The sequence below is a fragment of the Plutella xylostella genome, chromosome 30 (genome assembly GCF_932276165.1).
Source record: "Plutella xylostella chromosome 30, ilPluXylo3.1, whole genome shotgun sequence".
Lineage (NCBI taxonomy): Eukaryota > Metazoa > Arthropoda > Insecta > Lepidoptera > Plutellidae > Plutella > Plutella xylostella.
The window spans coordinates 1,637,057-1,662,312 of record NC_064010.1 but is presented as its reverse complement, the minus strand read 5'-3'; the positions used below and the strand labels follow the sequence as shown (position 1 = coordinate 1,662,312).

The 25,256-nt window shown below is 40.5% G+C and overlaps 1 protein-coding gene across 5 annotated transcripts in view; it reads right to left on the bottom strand.

Annotated features, from left to right (window-relative positions):
* The window catches only part of LOC105394489 (anoctamin-4), a 47,966-nt gene that overhangs the window by 2,645 nt on the left and 20,065 nt on the right, over positions 1-25,256 (bottom strand). For 3 of the 5 annotated variants that reach the window (XM_048632014.1, XM_048632013.1, XM_048632015.1), the window contains exons 1-22: positions 23,533-23,691; positions 22,752-22,901; positions 21,271-21,447; positions 20,926-21,027; positions 20,460-20,594; positions 19,885-20,061; positions 19,428-19,579; positions 19,031-19,133; positions 18,719-18,826; positions 18,154-18,359; positions 17,628-17,794; positions 17,438-17,514; positions 16,834-16,974; positions 15,850-16,014; positions 15,446-15,589; positions 11,908-12,077; positions 11,365-11,504; positions 2,743-2,902; positions 2,284-2,329; positions 2,101-2,206; positions 1,651-1,823; positions 371-551 (exon numbers count right to left, since the gene is read on the bottom strand). In XM_048632014.1, coding sequence (XP_048487971.1) covers positions 371-551; positions 1,651-1,823; positions 2,101-2,206; positions 2,284-2,329; positions 2,743-2,902; positions 11,365-11,504; positions 11,908-12,077; positions 15,446-15,589; positions 15,850-16,014; positions 16,834-16,974; positions 17,438-17,514; positions 17,628-17,794; positions 18,154-18,359; positions 18,719-18,826; positions 19,031-19,133; positions 19,428-19,579; positions 19,885-20,061; positions 20,460-20,594; positions 20,926-21,027; positions 21,271-21,447; positions 22,752-22,901; positions 23,533-23,676 — 3,124 coding nt within the window. In that variant the 5' untranslated portion in view covers positions 23,677-23,691. Of the gene's footprint in view, positions 1-370; positions 552-1,650; positions 1,824-2,100; positions 2,207-2,283; positions 2,330-2,742; positions 2,903-11,364; positions 11,505-11,907; positions 12,078-15,445; positions 15,590-15,849; positions 16,015-16,833; positions 16,975-17,437; positions 17,515-17,627; positions 17,795-18,153; positions 18,360-18,718; positions 18,827-19,030; positions 19,134-19,427; positions 19,580-19,884; positions 20,062-20,459; positions 20,595-20,925; positions 21,028-21,270; positions 21,448-22,751; positions 22,902-23,195; positions 23,201-23,532; positions 23,692-25,256 lie in introns of those variants that run through there. The other 2 variants (XM_048632016.1, XM_048632017.1) reach the window with 2 other exon arrangements.

Here is a 25,256-nt window from a genome sequence, read left to right as displayed (position 1 = left end):
GTGAGTATTAGGACTTATTGACGAATTTAATATAAGATGTACCTATGTAATGTAAGGTATTTATTAAGAATTCCAAAGGGTGAATTATTGTTACATTGGTAAGATTGTAACCTTTACTTCTGAGATTAAATCTTGCTGACATGTATCGAAAGAATCTAACACCGTTGGTAGCTTCACCTCAATTTAATTGTGTTTATCTAATGTTTAATTTAATGACACTAATTTAAAAAAAATGTCCTGACTGACCCTTTTCCATTTTATCGACCCCCTCCTGTATAGGGCTCTAACTGTCAAATGTCAACGAACTATCCACGCAGACAAAATGGCCGACTAACCAAAATGGCGCGCTAAAACAAAATGGCCGACTCACCGATGCCACTGTCGCTCTTCTGCGTCAGCAGCTGTCGGTATTCCGTGCTCAGCCTCCTTCTTCCGTGCTCGTACTTAGCCTCTTTGGCCAAGAGGACTTCTCTTTGCATCTGAGTGCGTAGTTCAGTTGGTATGTCCGGGATGAAGAGTTGCATCAGCCCGGTTAGGCCGAATACCACGTGCTGGGGATTTGAGGGGGAATCTTGAATTGGTTTGGGACAGTAAATAAAAGTACTAAGTACCTAAAGATAAAATGCATATGCTCAGGATTATAATCTCCGAAGGTGTAGACTTCAGAGGTGACACGCAAGCGTCAATCACCCACTTTTCAGGTTACATCTGTACGTATTTGATAACCCACAAGTCGTATTACCGTAAAAATTACGCTTGAAGCTCCATCCAGACGTATCCCACTAATATTTTAACGGCTGAACCGATTTTAATGAAATTTAATATGCAATTAGCTGACACCCTGGATTATCATAAAGCCTAATTTTTACCGCTAAATTCCCACGGGAAAACTTTTTAAGGCTAAGCGAAGCTCGCGGGAACAGCTATTATAGTGTCTCCATATCCTCACCGCAAAAAACACAACAAAAGCGAGCCTCGCGGCGAACACATGCCAGTAGTGGGGGGACAGTCCGTACGGGTCCCCGTGGCCGGGCGGGTTCCGGTACCCGCGGTACGCGCACGTGGGCGGGTCCTCCTCCGTGTCCGCGCCCCACTCCGAGGCTTAGACTAATATTAATATACTTTAATATACTAATATTAGTCTATGGCCGAGGTAACACGCAAGCGTCAGTTACCAACTTTCTGGTTACATTTGTACGGGTTTGATAAGTCACAATTCGTTTTACCGTAAGCGTCTGAAGCTCCATCAAGACGTATCCCACTAATGTTTTAACGGCTGAACAGATTTTAATGAAATTTGGTACGGAATTAGCTGACACCCTTGATTAACATATAGGCTACTTTTTATCGCCAAATTTCCACGGGAAAACTTTTATTATCGGCAACTGCTAGTCTCTACATAATATCCTCACCTCAAAAACGACAACAAAATCGAGTCTCGCGGCGAACACATGCCAGTAGTGGGGGGACAGCCCGTACGGGTCCCCGTGGCCAAAACGGCTGATCCCATTTTAATGAAATTTGGTATGAAGTTAGCTGACACTCTCGATTAACATATAGGCTACTTTTTATCGCCAAATTCTCACGGAAAAACTTTTTAAGGCAAAGCGAAGCTCGCGGCAACTGCTAGTCTCTACATAATATCCTCACCTCAAAAACAACAACAAAAGCGAGTCTCGCGGCGAACACATGCCAGTAGTGGGGGGACAGCCCGTACGGGTCCCCGTGGCCGGGCGGGTTCCGGTACCCGCGGTACGCGCACGTGGGCGGGTCCTCCTCCGTGTCCGCGCCCCACTCCGAGCGGTAGTCCGATGTGTTGAATACTGGAAAGGGGTTTAGAATTAGTAAATAATCGAAACGATTTATTTATTTATAAAAGCTTTATTGCATACATGCATAAAAAGGTAAAAATTGCAGAGCTACATTAAAATGAGATTCAAGAGATACTGGAGGTAATGGCTTGTATGTAGCACTTGTAGCGTTAGCCCTAGTTTCACTTTACTATGTTAGATAATTAACACCCTATTGACTATGGTGGAACTAGGCCTTAATTTTTACTCTCACAAGCTGAATGTGTGTGTTTGTGTGTTTGGTACTCACATGACAGCGAATGGTCAATATACCCGGTGAGGGTGTTGTCCGGGGAATACACGTATTTATACACCATGCGCGGGATGAAGTCACTGGTGTAGGCTATCACAAACGCCTGAAACAGAAATGGCCATTAGAGCGATGACACATAGTTGAATATTTGCCATTTAAAAAAAAGTAATATTTGCTTACATTTGATACGACAGCGGCGTAAGTAATCCCCCTTAGTATGCCGTACCTGTGAGGATATCATGAAAACATTAAAACAATGAAAATTAAGGACACTACGCAGGATCTTTGAATGTAGAAGAAATAAGCAGAGGAAAACGTCTAAAGACGTATATTATTTTGTTCTCGGGTCCTGCGTGTTCAATGTTATGTTATATCTCCACCACACCTGCCAATGGAGACTATGAGTAACCCTCCAATCATGAGGTCTATATATCCTGCAGTGGACTATTTACAGGCTATGTGTGTGTCATATTATCTGAAAAGGTGTGGAGTTGCCTTTGTTGCCTGGATCGCTGGTAGTAGAAGCAATGTTTATTTGTATAAGAAGAAAGATGGTAAACAAAGAAGAAATCCCAATTCTGAGATATAGATTCCGGAACAGTGATATCTATTGATACCTATTTAAAACTGAACACTAACCAAGCGCCAATATCCTCGACCCTCTCGGCCAGCGGGCGGCGTGCCTGCGTCACCATCTTGTACGCGTCGAGGCGGATCTCCGCGATGTTGTTGAGTAGGGCGAACAGCGGGGCCAGAGGGAAGGCTGCCACGAAGAGGGTCACGAAGCCGTATTGGAGGACTGTGGAAGGAAAAAATTAGAAGGTTTTAGGGATGTTTTGATGGTAGTTATGAACAAAGTTTTTCTTAACACTTTGTAAAATTAAATGGTCCGCCAATATTCGTGAGGTTTAATTGGAAGGAGCCCAGACCACCAACCTCCTCTTATACACGCGGGATTGAGAAACCTAAGAGAAAACACTACATAGTTTTATGAGCTAGTCTGCCTCTGCGTTAGTAGTCTTGTCTAGCTACAGGTTACTAAGTACCAATTTAATTATTGTTGGGGAAGGAGGTATGAATCACTCTTCGCCTACTCACTCACTTACAAGCAATCTTTGAAGGCACCAATGGCACCAATAGCCTTTTTTAGCACTGAGGGAAATATGTGTGTATTTTTTTCTTGTATTAGCAACAAAGATTATGTATTGTATATTATGTATATTATGTATTGTATACTAACTATTATTAAGCTTCTTGTGACCACTAAAACTTACCCTACTCTTCTCATAATCTATAGTATAGACCATATGGGTGAATTTCCCGCGGCCAAAAATTGCGTGGCATCAATGAAATCGGTACTAAAAAACCAAGTTATATTTTTCTAATATTTTTTTCCGGTTAAGTGAAATAGTTATCTATGTGTAGCACTAAATACTGTATTAATAGGATTAATGGATATTTTTAAATAAAATATTAAACCTCCAAATCTTTCATTGCCGTGTCTGTCCTCACGTAACCACGTTTTGTATTATTCTTCATTGATGAAAAAATATTGAGTATTGATAGTTAAACTTAGTTTCATTTGATACATTAATAGTTAAAGTATTGTCACGGAATACATTTATTGAAATATATAAAGAATATAACGAACGGTAAGTGAAAATTCATGTGTCCCAGAACTTCTGTTCATCGCCGTGTCCTAAACATGATGAAGGATATTGTTTTACCTATGAACTTGGGTGCCCCTCTGAGTGCGCTAATCGTTTCTTACAAGTGTCGCCTAACTGCTAGACGTGGCAGGAGGTTCATTGGTGCCCGCGTTTTTGCGCAATAGTGAAAATCAGTAAAATTTTTGGGGACTGGACAATTTTTCTTTCATTGCCGTGGATAGATATAACTTCTATAAAATTAAGTTTGTCTTCTAGAATAAGCATTCAAAAGAAAGCTTTTTGAACATATTTACCTTATAAAGTGTTTATTTCTTCGAATAGTTAATACTTTTTTAGTTATTTATATTTAATGCCTTGGTTTTCATCGCCATGCTTTCATTTCCGTGGCTTCCGTGGCCAATATTTGCTATGGCAATGAAAAAAAAGCCACGGCAATGAAAAAAATTTCATTGCCATGTCTTGTTAAATAATTTGTATTCATTTCCGTGGTTAGGTTATTCATTTCCGTGGCCAGGTTATTCATTTCCGTGACTTATGTTTTCATCGCCGTGGTATGTATGATTAGGCAAAGTAACATATCTTTACCATCTTTTACCTGTAATACAGGTAATACCGATCACTGACATTACCTACAGGACTAGTCAAATTACCTCTTTTTGCAGTGCGTTAAAACGGGTGCGTATCGCGATGTATAAAAACGAAATATATAATATTACATTAATAATAACAATCATAACATAATTATAATGAACGTAATGTATAAATAAGATCGGTTGTAGCTCAGTCGGGTAAGCGCCCGCTTCCCACGCCAATGATGCGGGTGCAAATTCCGGCACTGACATGTACCAATGTGTTCCTTTGAATTTAAATACAATGTATACCATCACTCTTACGGTGAAGGAAAACATCCTGGATATCTACCTATAGATTTAGCACATCTAGATAATATGTGAACCCACCAACCCGCTGTGGACCAGCGTGGTGGGAAATAGTCCAAGCTTAGAAAGGCAGCTTAGACCTTGGGGATATGCACATTGCACAAAGATCCCATTCGAGAGAGCCAGGTGCAGGTACTTACACCTCCCACAGATAGTAGAATAGAATATAATATAACAAACATCTCTGCATGAACTGAGCTGGATGCTAAGTGGCCTTAATGCTGCTTGCACCATGTAGGCCTCCGTATGAACTTGGGCAAGACAAAAGTCATGTAGAATGTTCACATAAAACCGGAGCCGGTGATTGCTCGTGAGACAACTATCGAAGTTGTGCAATAATATATAATAGACTACCTGAGGCAGACTATTCGGCTAGGCAGAAGCAACTTCGACAAGAAGGCTGAAAGGCGCATCCAACAGTCTTCAACCATTGCGCCCTGCCAGTTATGACATATGGTGCATATACGTGACACTGATGGTGGGACTGGTCCACCGATTTAAAGTCACTCAGCGTGCTATGGAGAGAGCTATGGGCTAGGGTTTCTCTAATGGATGGTATCAGAAAAGAGGTTATACGTCAGAGGACTAAGGTTACCAACATAGCTGTCAAAATATGCAAGCTTAGGCAGGTAGCCGGTAGTGGCTGGATTCGGAGGACCGAGGACCGAGTGTTGTGGCGCTCCTTGGGAGAGGCCTATGTCCAGCATTGGATGATTATAGGCTAATGATGATAACATGTACATTTCATATTATTATACCAATTAAAATATACTATGATTTAGCATAAAGTTCATAAAATATTCTATCATATCACATAATCTGTTAAATTACACAACACCATCAAAACCTCTAGCACCACAACCCAAAGATAGGTGCGATGACGAGAAAAGCGAGGAGGAGCGGTTAAGTGCACATGTTCATCAAAAGCGAAGCGGGGCTACATGGGGAGACGCTCTATGTTTAGGTTTTGGTGCAAGGAGTTTTGACTGCGTTATTATTATTGGCGCTATGTAGGGAGACGCTTAGCTGACCAACATGTGCACCTAACCGCACCTATCTTTAAATTTTGGTGCTAGGTGTTTTGCCGGTGTTGTGTAATTCAGCACTGATTATGTCATATTATAGTATATTTTATGAATTTTACATAAAATGAACAGTATACGAATTGGATATTATACCTTATGAAAATATAGATGTTATAGGTAAGGTTTATCATATGTTGTGAACGTTATTAGTGTGAAATGAAACATTTTGTTTTATACGTCGCAATACGGACCTCACAATGCTTCTTAGAGAATTCCATACTATATTCTTATTTTTTCATACATACTGTCGTTCTTTCTTTCGTTCCAATATCTATCCAAATATTTCTGCCATACATACCTGTCTAAGTTTGCGTTTCCCACACAGTCTTTTTAAAAAATTGCAGTGGATTGATTCTTTCATTTCCATTGTATACAGTTCTTTCATTGCCGTGGAAGTTTGTTTCATTGCCGTGGGCCTTTGTTTCATTGCCGTGGACGCTTGTTTCATTGCCGTGAACGCATGTTTCATCGCCGTGGCACGAAATTTTTAATCATCCGTATCTCATTCAGTTTTTAACTTATCTGCTACCCATTTAGTAAAAACACTAACATTAACAAAAACTTTAATAAAAGCGTTTTTCTAATATAAAAAACCTTGAGATAAAAAAGTCCACGGAAATGAAGATTTTTTAGGACTTGTTGAAATCCACCCATATAGGTTTTGTGCTTCGCCAAGTCCAAGGATTTATAAATATTAACGCGATAGTAGCCTTGTATAACGCTTTGGTGAGGAGTAATTTAGAATTTAATGCAGTCATCTGGGCTCCACATGAAATGAAATATCATCTCATGCTGGAGCGCATTCAAAATAAATTCATTAGATTTTTATACTTGAGGCAATATGGGGTATATCCATTCTACCCATTAATGTATCCGACTCAATTCATACTGGGTATGGTGGGGTATAACGAATTGAGAGTTAGAAGGGAAGTAACGTTACTTTGTTACATTTTTAAAATTATGAATGGCAAATTGAGTAATTCTGAAGTGTTAAGCAGGATAGGTATGAATGTACCGGACAGGTACGTGGAGCGGCCGCGCGCACCCACCTGCTGGGCCGGGCGCCGCTCACGCGCGCTCTGCACACGCTCAACATTATAGCGGAACACATTGACCTGTTTTCCTGTTCTCTTAGTGAATTCACAAGAACAGCATTGTACACGGTATGTTATGTAAGCAGTGATAATATGTCAAAGTCTAAATAGGTATGTAAGTTAATTGGTTAAGTATGCTTTTCTATCGCATTAGGTTAAGCCTGTAATGATAGTTATAAGTGGGAAATAAATAAATAAATAAATAAATAAAAATATTACACACTCACTCATAATACCGAAATATACTTACGACAATATCCTTTCCTACCTAATTTACTAATTTGCGAACATAAATTTATTACAATGAGTGCGCCATACATATTAACATTAGGTATTTTGTATATGAATCGATGTAACTTCCTTCACTGTATCAACTTAATAACATTAACTATAAAAATCGTAAAAATCCTTAACTCAATCCTTATGTTAACTTTAAAACAATTTGTATTTGTTAATGTCAAACAATATGCTAAAATGCACAGTTTTTATCTCCTTAAGATATTGTTAAAACTTATAAGATCTCAGTATACTCTAACGTACACGTTCTTCATGCATATAACTATATATTTTGTTTTGTACTATAGTATTAGCCTTACAAATAGTAAATGTGCATCTCCGGTCTATATTACATGTTATTTGCCGTTTTTTAACAAACTGATTTATGCTCATCTCTTTTATTGTTTCTCCTGTAATTCTGTAGCATTAACTTATGATTTAACCACTTGTAGATCTCATAATGAATAACATAGACTTATCAGTCAATATTGACTCTATTTTGGAAATACCATGTTACACGATAAACAATCCGGAGAAATGCCTAGATTTAATTCCGCCTAATTTTAGATTTAAGGTTATCTCAATGAACATTCGTAGTATAAGTAAGAATTTTGACGAGTTTCTTGTATACATACGACGACTTAATATTATATTTGATGTGATTGTTCTGACGGAATGCAGATTAGATGATTCCTGTAACATTGATAGTATACCAGGGTATAGTATGTACCATACAAAAAGAAATATAAACCAAAACGGCGGTGTAGTGGCTTACGTGAACAATTCGTGGAGCGCTTTAGTCACCGAACCAACCCTAGTTGAATCATGCTGCTTAATTATTGATATCCCGAATGTTGTAACAATCTTTGGCATTTCTCCGTCCTTTAGAAATACTGTCAATTTTATGTACTCACTTGATGAAAATCTCACATTGCATAAAGACAAAAATTGTATAATGGTTATAGGCGATATTAATATCGATATTTTATCACCTGAGGCTGAAGAATACCTATGTCTGTTTACGGAACACAGTTTCGAACAAGCCATAACGAAGCCAACCCGCCTTAACGCTTGTTTAGATCACATATCAGTGAAAACCATACTACCTGTTGTTGGTATAGTGTGTGACGCAGACATCACCGATCACAAAATTATAATAGCTGGCCTAGGTACAAATCCTATTAAGAAAAGACCAGATAAATTCCGAAATGTGCATACGAAAACTTCTGCATACGGTTTATATTTGGTTTACGTAAATATGACCATATCTCCCATTTTCGCACTAAACTCAAGTGGCTTCCTATTCGCCTTCGACGGAATACCCATATACTATCACTACTTTACAACATACTGTTTAACCCAGCATCTCCTTCCTACCTAAAAGAGCGTTTTAAGTTCCGGCACTGTTCGCATGACCGCACACTTCGGTCTGCACAGAACTTGCGACTGGAAGTTCCACCGCACAAAACCGATTTTTACGGCGATTCCTTCACAGTGACAGCTGTACTGCTCTGGAATGCTCTTCCTGAGGACATAAGACGTGCACCTTCTGCAGCTTTCTTCAAAGAAAGGGTTAAGAGGCACTACCTAAATTCACTGCCTTAGTTGAATATATTATTGCTGTATATCATTATGTATTATTGTATGTAAGTATAGGTATAATAATATATATTATGTATTTATTTATTTATTTTCTTGCTGTATTTATTTATTTAGTGTATGTAGTGTTTAAGTTTTATAACTCTCTTCCATCCAAAGGTTGTCTGGTAGAGATTGCTATAAGCAATAAGGCCGCCTTTTTGTACTGTTTTTATTTTTAAGTTTTTTTTTGTATGTTCTATTTTGGTGCAAATAAAGAGTATTGTATTGTATTGTATTGTAAATGTGCTTGACTATAATGCTGTAATTCAAGAACTAAAAAGTACTGATTGGGCCCAGGTTTTAAATGATACTGATACCGATAGTGCAGCAAATAATTTCATTTCTATTTTAAATAAATCTATCTCGAGTAATTCTAAATCAGTAAAAGTTAGTAAATCCAAATTAGTTATAGAACCATGGATGACTCCTGGCCTGCTCCGATGTGCTCGACATCGTGACAGGTTGCACTATAAACAAAAATCAGATCCTGAAAATGTAGTCTTAAAGTTAACATATACACGTTATAGAAATTTTTACAAACACTTGATTAGAAAGATAAAAACTGAATATGAGAAAAATGAACTTCAAACTAACATGAAAAACCCTAAAAAGCTTTGGCACTCAATAAAGAATATTTGTAATATTAAAACAAAGAACAATAATGCTGTGGATCTTACAACTATTAATCACGACCCTATAGAATCACTTAATACAGATTGGAGTTATTGATGATATTTTCCCGGCAGCCTGGAAAATATCATCAATAACTCCAATCTATAAAGATGGACCACGACAGGCCCCTGAAAACTATAGGCCTATTTCTTTACTCAGCATACTATCAAAAATTTTTGAGAGTATAGTCAACAAACGATTGGTTAAGTTTGCAGAATCCCATAATCTCCTATCCCCCCGCCAATTCGGGTTCAGACACAACAAATCTACCGAAGACGCGGTAGTTCTTCTGACAGATCTTATCGCTACAAATTTAGACAATGGAAACAGCTGCATTGGTGTATTTCTCGACCTGGCAAAGGCTTTTGATACCGTTTCGCCAAAAATACTGTTGGCAAAGCTACACCACCTAGGTATCAGAGGCACTGCGCTGGACTGGTTTAACAGTTATCTTTCAAATAGAAAACAACTGGTCAAGATTGGTTCACTGAAAAGTAAAGCTTTACCAGTTCTGTATGGTGTCCCCCAAGGGAGCATACTTGGTCCCACTCTTTTCCTTCTTTACATGAACGATATCCATGAACTTAAGTTACAAAATGCTGAAGTCATCTGCTACGCAGATGATACAGCGATTATATTTAATGGTAAGAAATCTGATGATACTTATAAAAACTCCGAACTAGGCATGATAACCATCAACCATTGGCTACAGAATAACTTGTTAACCATAAACCATAAAAAGACCAAATTCATATGTTTTCATAAAACCCTTGCATCTAAACCGACAACCCCAAATCACTTAAAAATTCACATCTGTAATTCTGATCTGACGCAATTAACAACCTCTAACTGTAAATCTATCGATATTACTTCCTCTATAAAGTATTTAGGCGTGATCATAGATCAAAATCTCAACTTTAAAGAACACATTTACTGCCTATGTAAACGATTAAGAAAAACCGCAGGTATTTTAAAGAAACTACGTAATTCAGCTGAACCCAGACTTCTTACAAGAATTTACTTTGCTATCTGTCAATCTATCGCTTCCTACTGCATCCCAGTATGGGGCAGCGCAGCAAAAACCGTAATCATATCCACAGAAAGAGCGCAACGATCTGTACTTAAAACGATGTTAAAAAAACCGTATAGATACCCAACTCAGACACTCTACAGTGAAGCTAAAGTTCTTACTATCCGCCAACTATTTATTCTTCTTAGGATTTGTGTTTCCACCCATAAAAATATATTATCATCCGATCTATACGAAAAACTCGTCAAACAACGCGTTTTTAAAATGCCTGTAACTTTTTTGAATACTGCCTTTGGTCAAAGGTTTGGCTCATATATCAGAGCTCATGTATATAACAATATGCTACAATACTGTAATCTTAAGAACTATTCTGTCCCTGAGGCTAAAATTAAGTTGAAGGAATGCTTACTCAAACTAGATTATAATTGTACTGAGGATATCCTATAATATGATTTAAAGATTTTATTTATATACCTACCTATAACAAGAAGACTGTTTAAGATAATTTTATGTTTGTTCTGTTTTGTTTTGAAATTTTATTTCACTCTTGTGTGGCACACACTGTTTACGTTTTACTAATATAAATTAACTTTAGTCAAGTCATTTTTGGTACCCCAAGATACGGGCTGAGCCTAGTTTGGGGACCCCTGCTCCTTGTGATTAATGTTCAATTCAGACGTGTGCATAGATATAGTTTAAGTATAATACCTTGTATAATATTATGTAACATTTCTTTTGCGCAATAAAGATTTTTTTATTATTTATTATTATTATTATGAGAGCTACGGAATAAAATATGGCAGGATAGGCAGTTTATAGATAGTGTATCATAATTTTATGGATGGTAGTACTCACTCATCTCCAAATACTCGTCGAACAGAGCCAGCCTCCCAGGGTCTTGCAGGTGGTAGTCCTGTTCCCAAGCCATGTGAGGCTTGCTGAGATCACGCGTCACAGCGCGGTGCGAGCGCGCGCGCCACCAGTTGTGGAACTTTCTGAAGGGGGGTGAGCAAAAGAAAAATTATGATAAATCCTTCAAATTAGCAGGAAAACGAAAAGAAAAAGAAAATAATTAATGTGTGATATATATACATGTGTTATAGTCGTCGGATGAGAAAGTGCAATAGCATGATATGGAACACTTTTGAAGGGGTGGGCTATTCACAAAGCCTCATTGAGTGACGTATATTTAATAAGATAGAAAGAAAGGTCTTGATAGGTCCATTCAAAAGTTCATAGAAAATAAAAGTTGATTATACTTATACTGTCCATTGTATTGCACTGTAACGGTTATTTCATAATTCTCACTATTTCACCATGGTGACAAACCATAGTCCACCTCTAATGTTTATCCACGAGACGATCAGATAAAAATGGCTGATGTAGATGGATACGTACGGATAACCCAGCTCCATGAAGTTGTTGAAGCTCTGCTTGCCGATCATGATGATGGCGAGCTGGATGCACAGCTCCGACAGGCAGCCGGCTGGGTCACAGATGTCTCCCTTCAGTTTGAAGAACTCGGACTTCCTGGCCTGGTCGTCGCCGGGATAGTCGTAGAAGCGGCCCTGGGAGAAACAAACAATATGAATCACTGGCTGTTTCTCGCAAGCAAAAAAAGTTTTTCCTTGGGAATTCCGGGATAAAAAGTAGCCTATAAGTTGATTTAGGGTGTCAGCATCCTGCATATCATAACTTTAATAAAAATCTGTTAAGAAGTTTTTACGTGGCAGGGTGACAAAAATCGTATAATATTAGTAGAATTCTGTTCTATTCTCGAAGGTAAGTACACTTGTCCAAAATTAATAATGCACATGCAGATCTTCACACCCGAATCATTAAATCGTAAGAGCCTTAAAAAAACATTTGCATTTTGCACCTTGTTCGAAAGAAATAGTAGTCAATATCATGTGTCACATAATCGAAAAGAACCGATCTGTCAAAGATTTCTATGCGCATTATCAATTTTGGAGCACTGTATATGGGTGATTCTTCGAAATTCCATTCTTCGTCTGATTTATATGGCCATTTTTTTATTTCATTTTTAGCTCTATAACATATGTTTATATGAAAATAGATATAGCAAATAACATATAATTGGAAAAGGCACCCTTTTTTATCAAATAGTTTTTGAGTTATTGACGTTACAATTTTTTGTTGCCATATGAATCAGAAACAGAAGAAAAAACACCATGGAAAACCATCTTTGTTTTAAATATACAGCATTGCTCGTAATTTTCTTGGACTATCATCAATAGAAGAAATATAGAAGGTTACGCAAAATTAAAATAAAACTTAAAATATTGAATTTCGTACCAGTGACATGCAAAAAGCTAACCTGGGCGGCTATTATCAGAAAATTTATTAAAGTGTCAATATCTCAAAAACTATCGACATTTTACTAAGGTCATTTAGCGATATTCTGGTCACTCCTAAGCTGTACTATCAGCCCTCCAAGGCATGACGTAAACTTTTGGAACATCCTGTATAGGATGAGGTGTTTTATCATATGCATATGAATCAGGATTTTGCATAAAACCTTAAGTAGTGCATAATACATTCACACTATAGTGTTGTATATTTTATTCATAAATCTGTAACCCAAGAGCATTACATGAAACTCGTATAGAAGAATCATACTCAGAAAACAGAATTTTTACAGGAGGAATATTAATCAGAAGGGTACCGGAACCAAGACCATATGAATCAGACATTGACCTTCTTTTCAACTGGATGTAGGCATACTAGGAGCACCTCCATCTACTGGCTGGTCCGTTGGTGAGCTGGCTTCCAGCAAACGGATAGCCAGACTACCATTGCCACTACATGACCAAGTATGGTCATCAACATGTTACGACATATGAATCAGTAATACATGCTGGACATTCCTTAATTATTTATTTATAAAAAAACTTTCGTATTTATTCAAATTCATTCAAATTCAAATTCATTTATTTCGAGCATGGCTCATAATCACACAACATAAAAATAAAAAATTATAAACAAACATAGTAAATTATATACAGAGACAAACACAGCATAAATTGTAGGTAATTAAAAATATATAATAATAATAATAATAATTAGTGGATTAACTCTCCACCGCTGGTGCGCCACTCGCGACTACTTACAGGTGCTAGCCTTACTGGCGTGCAGACGGACCCAGCGCCCCAGCAGTGGCGAGTCCCACCGGTCGGCCAATGTGCACAGGATGGAGTTGCCACTGCCACGGATGCGACCTAGCAACGAGGCGCAGCGTTTCCTAATAATGGCATGGAAGCCATCGACCATTGCATCCGCGAACATACCTGAAGCACTGCAGTGCCGTGGCAGCCGCATCACCACCCTGAACGCATTGTTGTACTGTACGCGCAGAGCGCTGTATACTCCCTGCGTGTAGTTGACCCACAGGCTGCATGTGTAGAACGACTGGCAGTAAGCTCTAAATAACGTTCGTTTCGCTTCTGCACTACAACGAGCGAACCTGCGAGCCAACATGTTACAGCGAACAGCCAGCGCCCTGCGCTCCCTCTCGATGTCATGGTGATCCTTCATGTCCTCAGAGACCCAGTGGCCCAGGTACTTAAATTTTGTGACTTTTTTAAGTGCAGTGCCATAAAGCTCAACAGGCACATTTGTGTATGTTTTCGTGCCTGACTTGAACACCATAAGCTCACTTTTCTTCACATTGTACCTAAGCCCATGGGCCTCCGCGTAGGTCTCACACATACCTACTAACCTTCGCAGAGCACCGAGCGACGGGCTCAGCAGTACCATGTCATCAGCATACGATATATTGTTAATGCAAAGACCGTCTATGTGACACCCGACCTTAGTACTGCTGAGCTCCTCGATCAGCTGGTTCATGTAAAGGTTGAACAATTTTGGGGAGGTTAACCCCCCCTGTCTCACCCCACAACCCATCCTATACTCGCCAGAGAGCGACCCTGCCCATCTAACACTATTCTTTTGGTGACCATACCAGTACTTAAATACTGAGGCAACTTCAGGTGGTAGGTCTGCAACACAATCCAGTTTATCCCACAACACATCGTAGCTAACCAGATCAAATGCCTTAGATAGGTCTAGGTAGCATGCGAAAACGGGTGTACTTCTAGCGGTGTAGTACTGAACAGTTTGCTTGAGGCTGAAAATAGCACTCTCCGTTGATAGTCCAGGTCTGAACCCGAACTGACCATCATGGAGTTTGAGATGCTTGCCCAGGTGTTTGTCAAGCAAACTGTCCAGTACCTTCGCAATAATAGTGGCAAGTGAAATTGGTCTATAGTTTGATATGTCAGAAACATCACCAGTCTTGTTTTTTATGATCGGTATTACCAATGTATACATCAACTTATCAGGTAGGTAAGAGTGAGCCATACACAAATTAAGGAACATTGCAAGTACTCTGGGAAGATGGATGCCAGCGTGCTGCAGATGCTCGATGCTCAGGTCATCGTGACCGGGGGATTTTCCTCTTACCATATTTTTAATCACCAGTCCAACCTCCTCAGCTCCTCCTCATTTATAAGTACTAAATATATTTTTTGTGAAAGGAAAACTCATTTTCCTTTGATAAAAAAAATTTTTATATCAATAAAGCAAAAGGGAAATGTGATACAGAACATTTTGTTCCGGAAATTGGTAAACGGACACGCCATATAAGTCAGAAGAACGCACTTCAAATATTTTTTTTCAGTACTAAAACCACATATACTGAAAAAATATGATTTGTTACAGGTAGAGATAAACCTAAACTGTATTGAAAAAAAAAACGGGGTCTTTATCTTAATAAGTTACAGAAATATACTCGACGCCGTCGAAAATACGGTCCCATAAGAATCACCCATATGACTTTTTTACGGATTCTTATTTTTACAGATTTCCCTACAGATAGGTACGAGTATTATCTGTTTAGAATGAAATTGTCACTTACTTTAAAGAATGCGATGTAAATAAGCGAAGAGTAGAAGTTCATGAATTCAAAGAAGAAGATCTTGAACGTGTACGAGTCTTCATACTCTGTTTGCGTCCGCGGATTCTCTAAGTTAGTCAGCACGACCGCTACTTTTGCGTATATCTGTAAAATAAGATTAATTTATTGAATAAAATAGTATAGTTACAACCTGAACCCTGAATGGTATTAGAAAATGATCGAAGAATAGCTATAGTCTATAAATTGAGCATGATATAGACCAATAAAAACACATGCAAATGGTGGCTGTTACATTAGAGGAGTAGGAGTTTTGGCCGGTATTTATAATGGTTTTGATATAAAAAAAAACTATAAAGTTATAAAAGTATTCGAATTGTTTCAATGACAGTAGTAACCGAACTCACCCTAGTAAGAATCATGATGATGATCAAGTTGATGACGGCAGCGGTCATGGTGGTAAAGATCTTGGCGTGCTTCTTGATGAAGAATCCGGAGCCACCGTAGATCACAGACACCATGGAGATCCGGTAGATGATGGTGCCCAGAACAGCACCCATCACTATGCAGATCTGAAAGACACATTACAATATTGTACTTTTGAACGGCTGATCTAAACTGATTTCATTAAGATGATTGTCAACTCTTGATCAAATCATCGCTCAAGCCACTGTGGATGTATCCACATTGATCCACCAGTTCCAGCTTTCAGGGCTAAAATTCTACAAACACAGAAACTTCTTCATGACTCTTTAATCTCCTTCTAGAAGACTCTTGAATGTAGAGTCCTCCTAATAGCCCTCTTTTTCCTAGATTAACCTAGCATAGACATTACGGCAAATACCTAGAAAATGAGAATATCTTGAAATAGGTCTCTGTCATGGTGGAAATTGTTGATGCGCCACTCTAAAAACGTTGCTGCTAAGGCACTCAGCAATATTTACATAGCTTGTACATATAATACCTATATACAGAGCTATAACCAAGAGCGCAACCTATGGTTCGTTTTTTAATGATTTACTCGTCTATTAATGTGAGTGGTTACTTCAAATACAAACTGACTATGACACTGAACACGTTTTGATTATGATCGTCATATCTACCTCGCTGGTAGGTCTATATAGTTACCTAGCGTAGATAAATTATAGCAAATACCTCAGGCTGAAGCGTCTTTTACCCCAAGTGCAAGTGTACTTAGTGGCCGTTCTTAAGGACGCTCTGACTGGATTGCTTAAGAAGTTAGCTAGTATGTCTCTTCAGATGGCAAGAGTCGTTTAAATAATATAATTATGCAGAGCTATAATCAAGAGTGCAACCTATGGTTCGTTTTTAGATGATTTACTCGTATGTTAATGTGTGTAGTGATGTAGTCACTACAAAATACAACGGACCATGAACAGCACGGCGCCGCTGGTGGCGACGCAGCGCATGGTCTTCTGCCAGGCGGGCAGGTACGGCTCCTTCTCGCGCGTCACCGGGTTCGTGCGGAACGTCTTCACTGACGCTTCGAATTCTGGACGCGGGTCTTCGTCCTGGGGAATGCATTTGAAAATTTATAAGTTTTAGGGTTTTTTCCTCGTATCGGAAAAGCCCATTTGTCATGGAGTGTATGTTGTTTATAGGATATAGCTGCTCCCGCGAGCTTCGCTTCGCTTTAAAAAAAATTCCCGTGGGAATTCCGCAATAAAAAGTAGCCTATGTTCTTTTCCAGGGTCTATACCATATGTATACCAAATTTCATTCAAATCCGTTCACTAGTTTTGGCGTGAAAGAGTAACAGACAGACAGACAGACAGACAGACACAGTTACTTTCGCATTTATAATATTAAGTTAGGATACAATGTTTTCTTAAATCGTAACATTTCTCAATAATACAGTCGATCGTAATAACCCGCCTGCCATGCTTGGAAAAAGTGGCTTGACACACTCATGTGTGGATTTTGATGATGACGATGTAAGGTTATTTGGTATTTAAGAGTTTAATAATGTCATACCTGATCAACACTCCCCAGGTCCCACTCCCATCTTAGGACTGACTGCTTACGTTTCCAGAGTTCTAAGAATGTCGTTGCTGAAAACACAGATTTAAAGTTGATGGTGAGCATAATGACTATAAAGCAGCATTATTAATAGGTAGGTAACTATACGATTTGCAAGATACAAGAAACAATTATGAAAACTCACCCCAAAAGCTCATAAATATAGCGAAGAACACAGTAGCGGGGTTGTCGAAGAGGTACGTGAGTTTGGCGAACAGACACGAGTCGGCCAGGCTCTGGTACTGGCACGCTTTGTCGCAGAGGGGACAGAGCGTCGTGTTGCCCGGACCATTTGTGTCGCAGATCTCTTTGCTGGAACCAAATGACTTATTAATATAGTGTAAATAAAGTGGCGTATGAGTAGAAATGTGCGAAATAACTGCTGGACTGATTGGTCGATTAAAGTCGGAATGCTTAGCGATCGAGTTGAGTTAATAAGTAGGTATAGTTATTAAATGAGTTAACCGACAAAGCTGTTAAAATCTGCAAGCCGACGTTGCTGCAATATAATAGGATCTGGAAGTGGAAGTTCCATGAGGAAGACTCAAAAGGCAAGGTAGGTGGATGGTGACGATGCAAGTTCATCTCTATTGCTTGAGGTATATAGGATCATGTACCTTAGAGAAACATTAAAGCAGACAGTTAAACTTATTTAAAAATCCTGTACAAACCTGGGAATATTATCCTGAGACTCCATGCTAGCAAGCCCATACAAAAAGCACAGCGTCCCAACAATGGCTGGAGCGTACAGCATCTTGGTATAGAATCCGAGCCAGCAGAAGTAGAGAGCTATCTTGTCCCCGAAGTATCGACGGATGAGCCACAGCGGCTGCTTCTTGTACCACTTGCAGGGACGCGCCCACTCTAGGTATAGGAGCTGGTGAGAGAAAGAGAAAGAATACTAATATAATAAGAAATAAGCCAAGTAAATAACTGGCAGTTTTGGCAGACATAGTGTGATGTGTGGTATAGCCCCTAAGAAGACCCATGAGGTCGTTGAATCGATGACCAGTAGTGGCTGGATGAAGAAGGTTGCGGACAGATTGTTGTGGCGCTACTTAAAGGGACGTGTCCAGTAGCTGAAAATTATGGAGATGATGATGATGGTGAGGTATCGGTATCAACTGTACTTTTCTTCCGGTGAACTGCAATCTAAGTGACTGACTACTCTGTCTTTATTTGTGGTCGACACGTTTAGGAGAACAATCATCATCATGACACCAAAGACAAACATACCCGTCGATCAGTGACAGACCCGTCGCTCATGTCCGTCTCGTAAGGCCCCTCGTGGAGCGCAAAGCACGCGGTGTACGTGCCGTCGTTCAGGAGACGACGGATGCCCATCTGAGGAACAAATAGGGGTTTTAGGGCCTGATTGAACTAGTATCAGAGGCCTATGTCTAGCTGTGGACGATTACACATTACATTATTACGTAAAGATTACAGGAACGGAGGTGCAGAGTGATGGATGCATGAGAATTATCGTTTGAAATCGTGAAGTAAATATTGCATTAAGTATATGGTTGAAGTTTTGACTGTAAGGCTTACCTTCGTGTCAGTATTATCATATTTACATCTAAGGAGAATCTGCATGACTAGTAAACTTCTTTGGGCCGGAGAGAACTGAGTATGGCGGTCTTTTACTAAAAACCTGTAAGAAAACATTACATGACCTTCAGATTTTAAAGATGTTTGTCGTTTTCCGGGAAATCGGGCAGAAAAAGGAGCTCCAAAATGTTCCTGAATGGTGTGTCCTTCGGAGAAGCCATATCCAGCAATGGACTTTAACTGACTGATAAACATTAATGACTGATGATAGTGACCCGCAAGGCGCGCTGGTTGGTGGACCTGTAGAACGAGGGCTATAATTGACTGATTGTGATGGTGAAGACGACGATTATGGTGATGATAATGATGCAATTGAAGATGATAGTAATGTACTTACTGTTCCTCTCTCCGCACTCCTCGCTGGTCCGTAGCAGTATAAAACGAGGGCTCCGGCTCGATGCGGCTGTGTTCATACTCATACAGCTGCTTCCACCGCCGACGCCATTTTGAATGCCATTTCTTGTCCTTCTCCGCTTGCATCTCTTCACTCTGAGGAGGTTTTTGTTTTTAATAAGAGGTTGTATAGTTGGGTGGTGGTTTGTGTTATGTTATTGTGTATTTGTGTGTTAATCTTTAGCGATGTAGCTCTGATTCCCGCAGCAACAGCGGCTCGAATAGTATGTTTATCGTTATATCGACGGGTTAGTCTTCATCAAAAAACAATCTGCTGTATTATTTAGCTGGTTTCTCAGCAGTTTTAATTTCAGACATTCCAAAGTATTTGGAGTCACATAATTGCTTTTTTCCTAGGGGTGAGTGTAATTGTAGTGAATGATTTAAAAATGACTGCTTACCCAAGCTTTAACGGAAATTGTGATGAATCTCTTTGTTGGCAACTTCATCCCTATGACTTCGGCTAACCTCATCTCAGTCTTCCACGGTATGTGTATCTTTAGGAACCAAGTCTTCTCGTCAAATGATAAACACTTATTCTCTAATTCCAACTCCAGACCTTCTTTGACTAGATTATCCTGAAATTAATAATTATTCAGTAACCTACTTACATAAATTGACCCCAACATAAGTAAAGTAATTAAAAGTGATGAATAACCTATTAAATCAATTTATGTGCCCATTTATTCATACATTTAAAGTATAGATAGCACTCAAGGCAATAAAACCATTAATAGAATAAAAATAGCACCTGAAACAATTATCATAGCATGACAATATTAGAAATAATTGTGGTCCTAATTACTTGCCCTGTGGAACACCATAGTAATCTTCAAAATGATCTGATCGATAGTCCAGTGACTGTGATTTAAATATTCATAGCTTGAATCTTTTCCTATCATAGATAGCTATTTATTTATAAGTAAGTGATTTATAGGATTACTTATAATTATTAGGATTATTTTAAATATTTTACATGAAAAGTCCTCCTGTACTCTCTCTTGCGTGCTTCTATTTCGGTCATGACCCCAAAGTCCTCCTCTTCGAATGCGAGCACCATGTCTATCCGTCTTCTTCCGTCCCGGAAAAACATTGACTCTGGATCTAGACCCTGTAAATTACCATGTTTTTAAGAATCAAGCTTCACAAAATGGACGATAATGAATTATACTTAATTGTGGTTTCCTGATTGCATTTATATTTAAGTATACTGCGCAACTCTTGCATCGATCATTATCTTCAGCTACAGCCACTACAGCTAGCCTAGCTGGACCTACGTACGACCTTAGACAGGTATAGCTGGTAGTAGTTAAATGTATGTGGAAGGTCAAGAACAGAGTGTTGTGGCGCTCCTTAGGCCTATATATACTCTGCAGTGGAAGATTTCAGGCTGATGATGATAACCGCAGATAAAATCCTGTCCTGTCTTTTTTTTAGCTCACCTCCGGGTTTGTTTCTCCGATATTTTCCTCCTTCTCATTAGTGTACAAAGGCAGTGATGGCTTCCGATCATTGTAGTCAGATCTCTTGCTCTCGGGCTTTGACTGCAACCAAAAAAAGAAGATGTCCTTTTAGTTGCTTCCTCTTCGCGGAGAATGAGGAAAACTACATACTAATTGCAAATTTCCACAAGATTGAAAGGGACGAGCATATTTCAACAAAGCAAAAACTATGTGCTATCACAGTACTCAATTTACGGATACGTTTTGGTTTAGGCTTTATTAGCTAAGATGGCCAATCCTATAGGAATATTTCCCTTACCACCTCTCCATAAATGCCAACACTACCTGAAAGCTCGGTAGCGGCGTGCCCGGCAGCGCAGACGGTGGGTCCTGCCCGTTTCCCCTCAACTTGGGCGAGAAGGCCCCAGCAGCCAGGGTCACGTTGCGCACCATGCGCCAGCCGAGGCGCGGGCGCCGCTCGTCGCCGCTGTCGGGGGTCTTAAGGTCTTCGCGGAGGTGGATCTGAGGGGATGGAGGGTTAGAGGTTTATGATGGTTTTGGTTAACAAACGATATACTTAGGTATCCACATCCACCCCTAGTGCAAACAGTATGACTCTAATTCCTTGATTACACTTACCGAGTAGAGTGGGGAGACAGTATCCTCGGTCGATCCTCGGATACTGTCTCAGTAGGTGTAATCAGAGTATAAAGGTGCGAATTAGCTGGTTAACTGGTAACTAATACTTTGCATTGGGAATCGTTTACCAGCTAGCGGCATGACCCTCGATGACACAACATTGAAATACATTGAGTATGTTCCTAATGTTACGCTGATGTGGAATTGTGGTGCGCTGGAGTCAATGGATAATGGCAGTGTTTGCAAATGCCTTCCGTGCCTTTTTGTGGATGCGTGAGTGACACTCATTGGGTGCATTGTAGTAGACAGGGCGCATGCGAACGTGCAAGTAGAAATATTATTAATTATTTTTATGTGTGAAGAGTGAAGAGGACTCTTCCTTCCTAATTTTTTGATGCATTGCTTTGTTCATATGGCGCAGCTACTGTTCGCATTTTGAGAAACACACAAGTAGATTTGTTAAAGTTTTAATGTAGTTTATCTCCTCTTTTTGCTTTCGATTTTCCTTTAAGTTTTATGATAAATATCTATCGTTTGACAAGAAAAAGATACATTTAGCATTTCTAGAAGGCAACAACACAACAACGATTGTTGTACAATTATAACATCAAACACTTAAGGCCAGTTCCTATACCTCACTACGGATTTGCGGTGCTAACGCCCTATGTGCTTCTGTATAGCGAAAACAATGCTTATAAATTCGACGGAGAAAATAGTACTTATGTAATACATAGGAACTGGCCGTGGGAAACTTCTCGAAAACCTCAGTACCTTTTTCTCACCAGAAGCTAGGAATGGTTCACTCTGAAAATGTAAATATTGTGCTATGTTTTAAATATAATAATGTAAATTAAATAAAATGTATGTGCTAGAATAGAAAATAAGTAAATGCTTAAAAATATAATAGTTCAGTCCGTACCACCATTATTAAACATTTACTCCACTAAGCAGCAGAGGATTGTTGTTTGCTAATGTGTCCATAATGGCACCATAAGTTATACAGTTTTAAATTTTATAGTTAACTAACTACCAACCAATCGGATGATTTCGACTTCACTGCCCATTAATGCCCTACTCTTAAAACACCAGTGTTTGACACCGTGGTGATAAGTATAATCACTTGCCAACGGGAATATCACTGACAAAGATCAACCCTACAAAGGCCTCTTCCGTACCCCCCAACCAACCTTATTAGCCGGGCTCTCCATGATGTCAGCCAGCGAGGTGCCGAACGCCGAGTCTGGCACCAGCAGGCTGTCGGCTGACTTCCAGGGCGCTCGGCCGTGCAGGGGGGTGCCGGGCAGGGCGGACTCGTGGCTGCGGCGGCGCGGCATGGACTGCGGGGGAGGGGGGAGGAAATGTTTGTTAATGGTGTCAAGAACATAATGGAAAAAACAGCTTTGTCAGCCACTCTACTCTACTGTTGTGGAGCCGGAGCTGGGAGAGGGGGTTGTAGGCGGCTCGCATAAACAAATGTCAGCACGACATTATCAGTGGTATAAAGGTGTTTCTGCTAATTCTTTCACTGCGGCTGCCCTAGTTGCACCGAAATGCTATGAAGAGTAACCTAGTTCAGCTCTTGTCACTGCTTCGCTACAAAGAGTATTGAGAACAATAGAGGTAGCACTAACCGTGGCATCGCTGCTACCAGACGCTGACATCTCTGTGGTGGTGCGCCGTCGGAGGCTCCGAGTATGATATACTTGTTTATGTCATTGATCTCATAACAATCTTTTAGTGGTCTCAGTCCAGCTCTGGGGTTTGTCCTCGGCGCGCTCGATTCGCCACAAATGCGGCGCTGTGATTGGTGGAACGCGCATTGAACGAGTTTTTCGACGTCGATTACGAACTCGCGTAACGATAGCTGCTATAAGTATAATACTTTCACTGAGGCAACCATAGTCCATGTGTAAAGTTTGTCACTCGCGCGCTACAAATAGTATGAGGAAAAATAGAGGTAGCACTAACCGTGGCATCGCTGCTGCTAGCCGCTGACAGCTCGGTGGTGGTGGAGGCGGCGCTGGTGGGCCACGCGTCCGGCTCGCGCGCCACGTGCGCTGTGGGAGGCTCCGAGCTTATGTCATCGCTCTTATAACAATGACAGAGAGTCATTGTGAGTTTCTTCTTATCCTTTCAGTGGTCTTAGTCCAGCTCTAGGGTTTGTCCTCGGCTCGCTCGATTCGCCATAAATGCGGCGCTGTGATTGGTGGAACGCGCATTGAACGAGTTTTTCGACGTCGATTACGAAATCGTGTAGCGGACGCTGCTATAAGTATAATACTTTCACTGAGGCAACCATAGTCCATCTGTAAAGTTTGTCACTCGCCCACTACAAATAGTATGAAGAACAATAGAGATATCACTAACCGTGGCATCGCTGGTGTCAGCCTCTGACAGCTCAGTGGTGGTGGAGGCGGAGCTGGGAGAGGGCTGTAGGCGGCTCTCATAACTCAATGACAGCGCGACAGTTTCTGCTGCGGAAACCCTATAGTTAAGCACCGGAATCCAGAGTATGCGGCAACCCTAGATCAGCTCTTGTCACCCACCAGCTCTCTACAAATAGTATGAAGAACAAAAGAGGCAGCACTAACCGTTGCGTCGCTGCTGTCAGACGCTGACAACTCTGTCGTGGATGAGCTCTAGTATCTAGTCCAGCTCTAGGGTTTGTCAGGCTCGCTAGGAAGAGTATACTAAAAGGTATCACTAACCGTGGAGTCGCTGCTGCTAGCCGCTGACAGCTCGGTGGTGGTGGAGGCGGCGCTGGTGGGCCACGCGTCCGGCTCTCGTGCCACGTGCGCCGTCGGGGGCTCCGAGTGATGTCAGCTTGTGTCGTCGCTCTCATGACAATGACAGCGACACTATTGGATATACAGGTGTTTCTGCTGCCTCTACACTGGTTCGGTATCGACGTAGAAGATATAAACGTGACTATATCGCGGGTTGCTATAAATACGGCGCTGTTAGTTTACATAATTGGATATACAGGTGTTTCTGTTGCCGCTACACGGATTCGTTATCGGCGTAGATATAAACGTGACTATATCGTGATTCTCCATAAATACGGCGCTATGATTGGTGGAACGAGCATTAAACGAGTTTATTGGCGTCGATAACGAACCGGTGTAGCGGCCACTGCTAATCCTTTCAGCAACCCTAGTCCAGCTCTAAAGTTTGTCACGGGCTCGCTACGAAGAGCATGAAGAACAATAGAAAGAGAAGACACCGTAGATGTTCAGGTGTTTCTTGTAGTTGTCTCCGTCCAGCTCTACGGTTTGTCAGGCTCGCTAGGAAGAGTATACTAAAAGGTATCACTAACCGTGGCATCGCTGCTGCTAGCCGCTGACAGCTCGGTGGTGGTGGAGGCGGCGCTGGTGGGCCACGCGTCCGGCTCGCGAGCCACGTGCGCTGTGGGAGGCTCCGAGCTTATGTCATCGCTCTTATAACAATGACAGAGACACCATTGGGTGTTTCTTCTTATCCTTTCAGTGGTCTTAGTCCAGCTCTAGGGTTTGTCCTCGGCGCGCTCGATTCGCCACAAATGCGGCGCTGTGATAGGTGGAACGCGCATTGAACGAGTTTTTCGACGTCGATTACGAACTCGTGTAGCGGACGCTGCTATAAGTATAATACTTTCACTGAGGCAACCATAGTCCATGTGTAAAGTTTGTCACTCGCCCACTACAAATAGTATG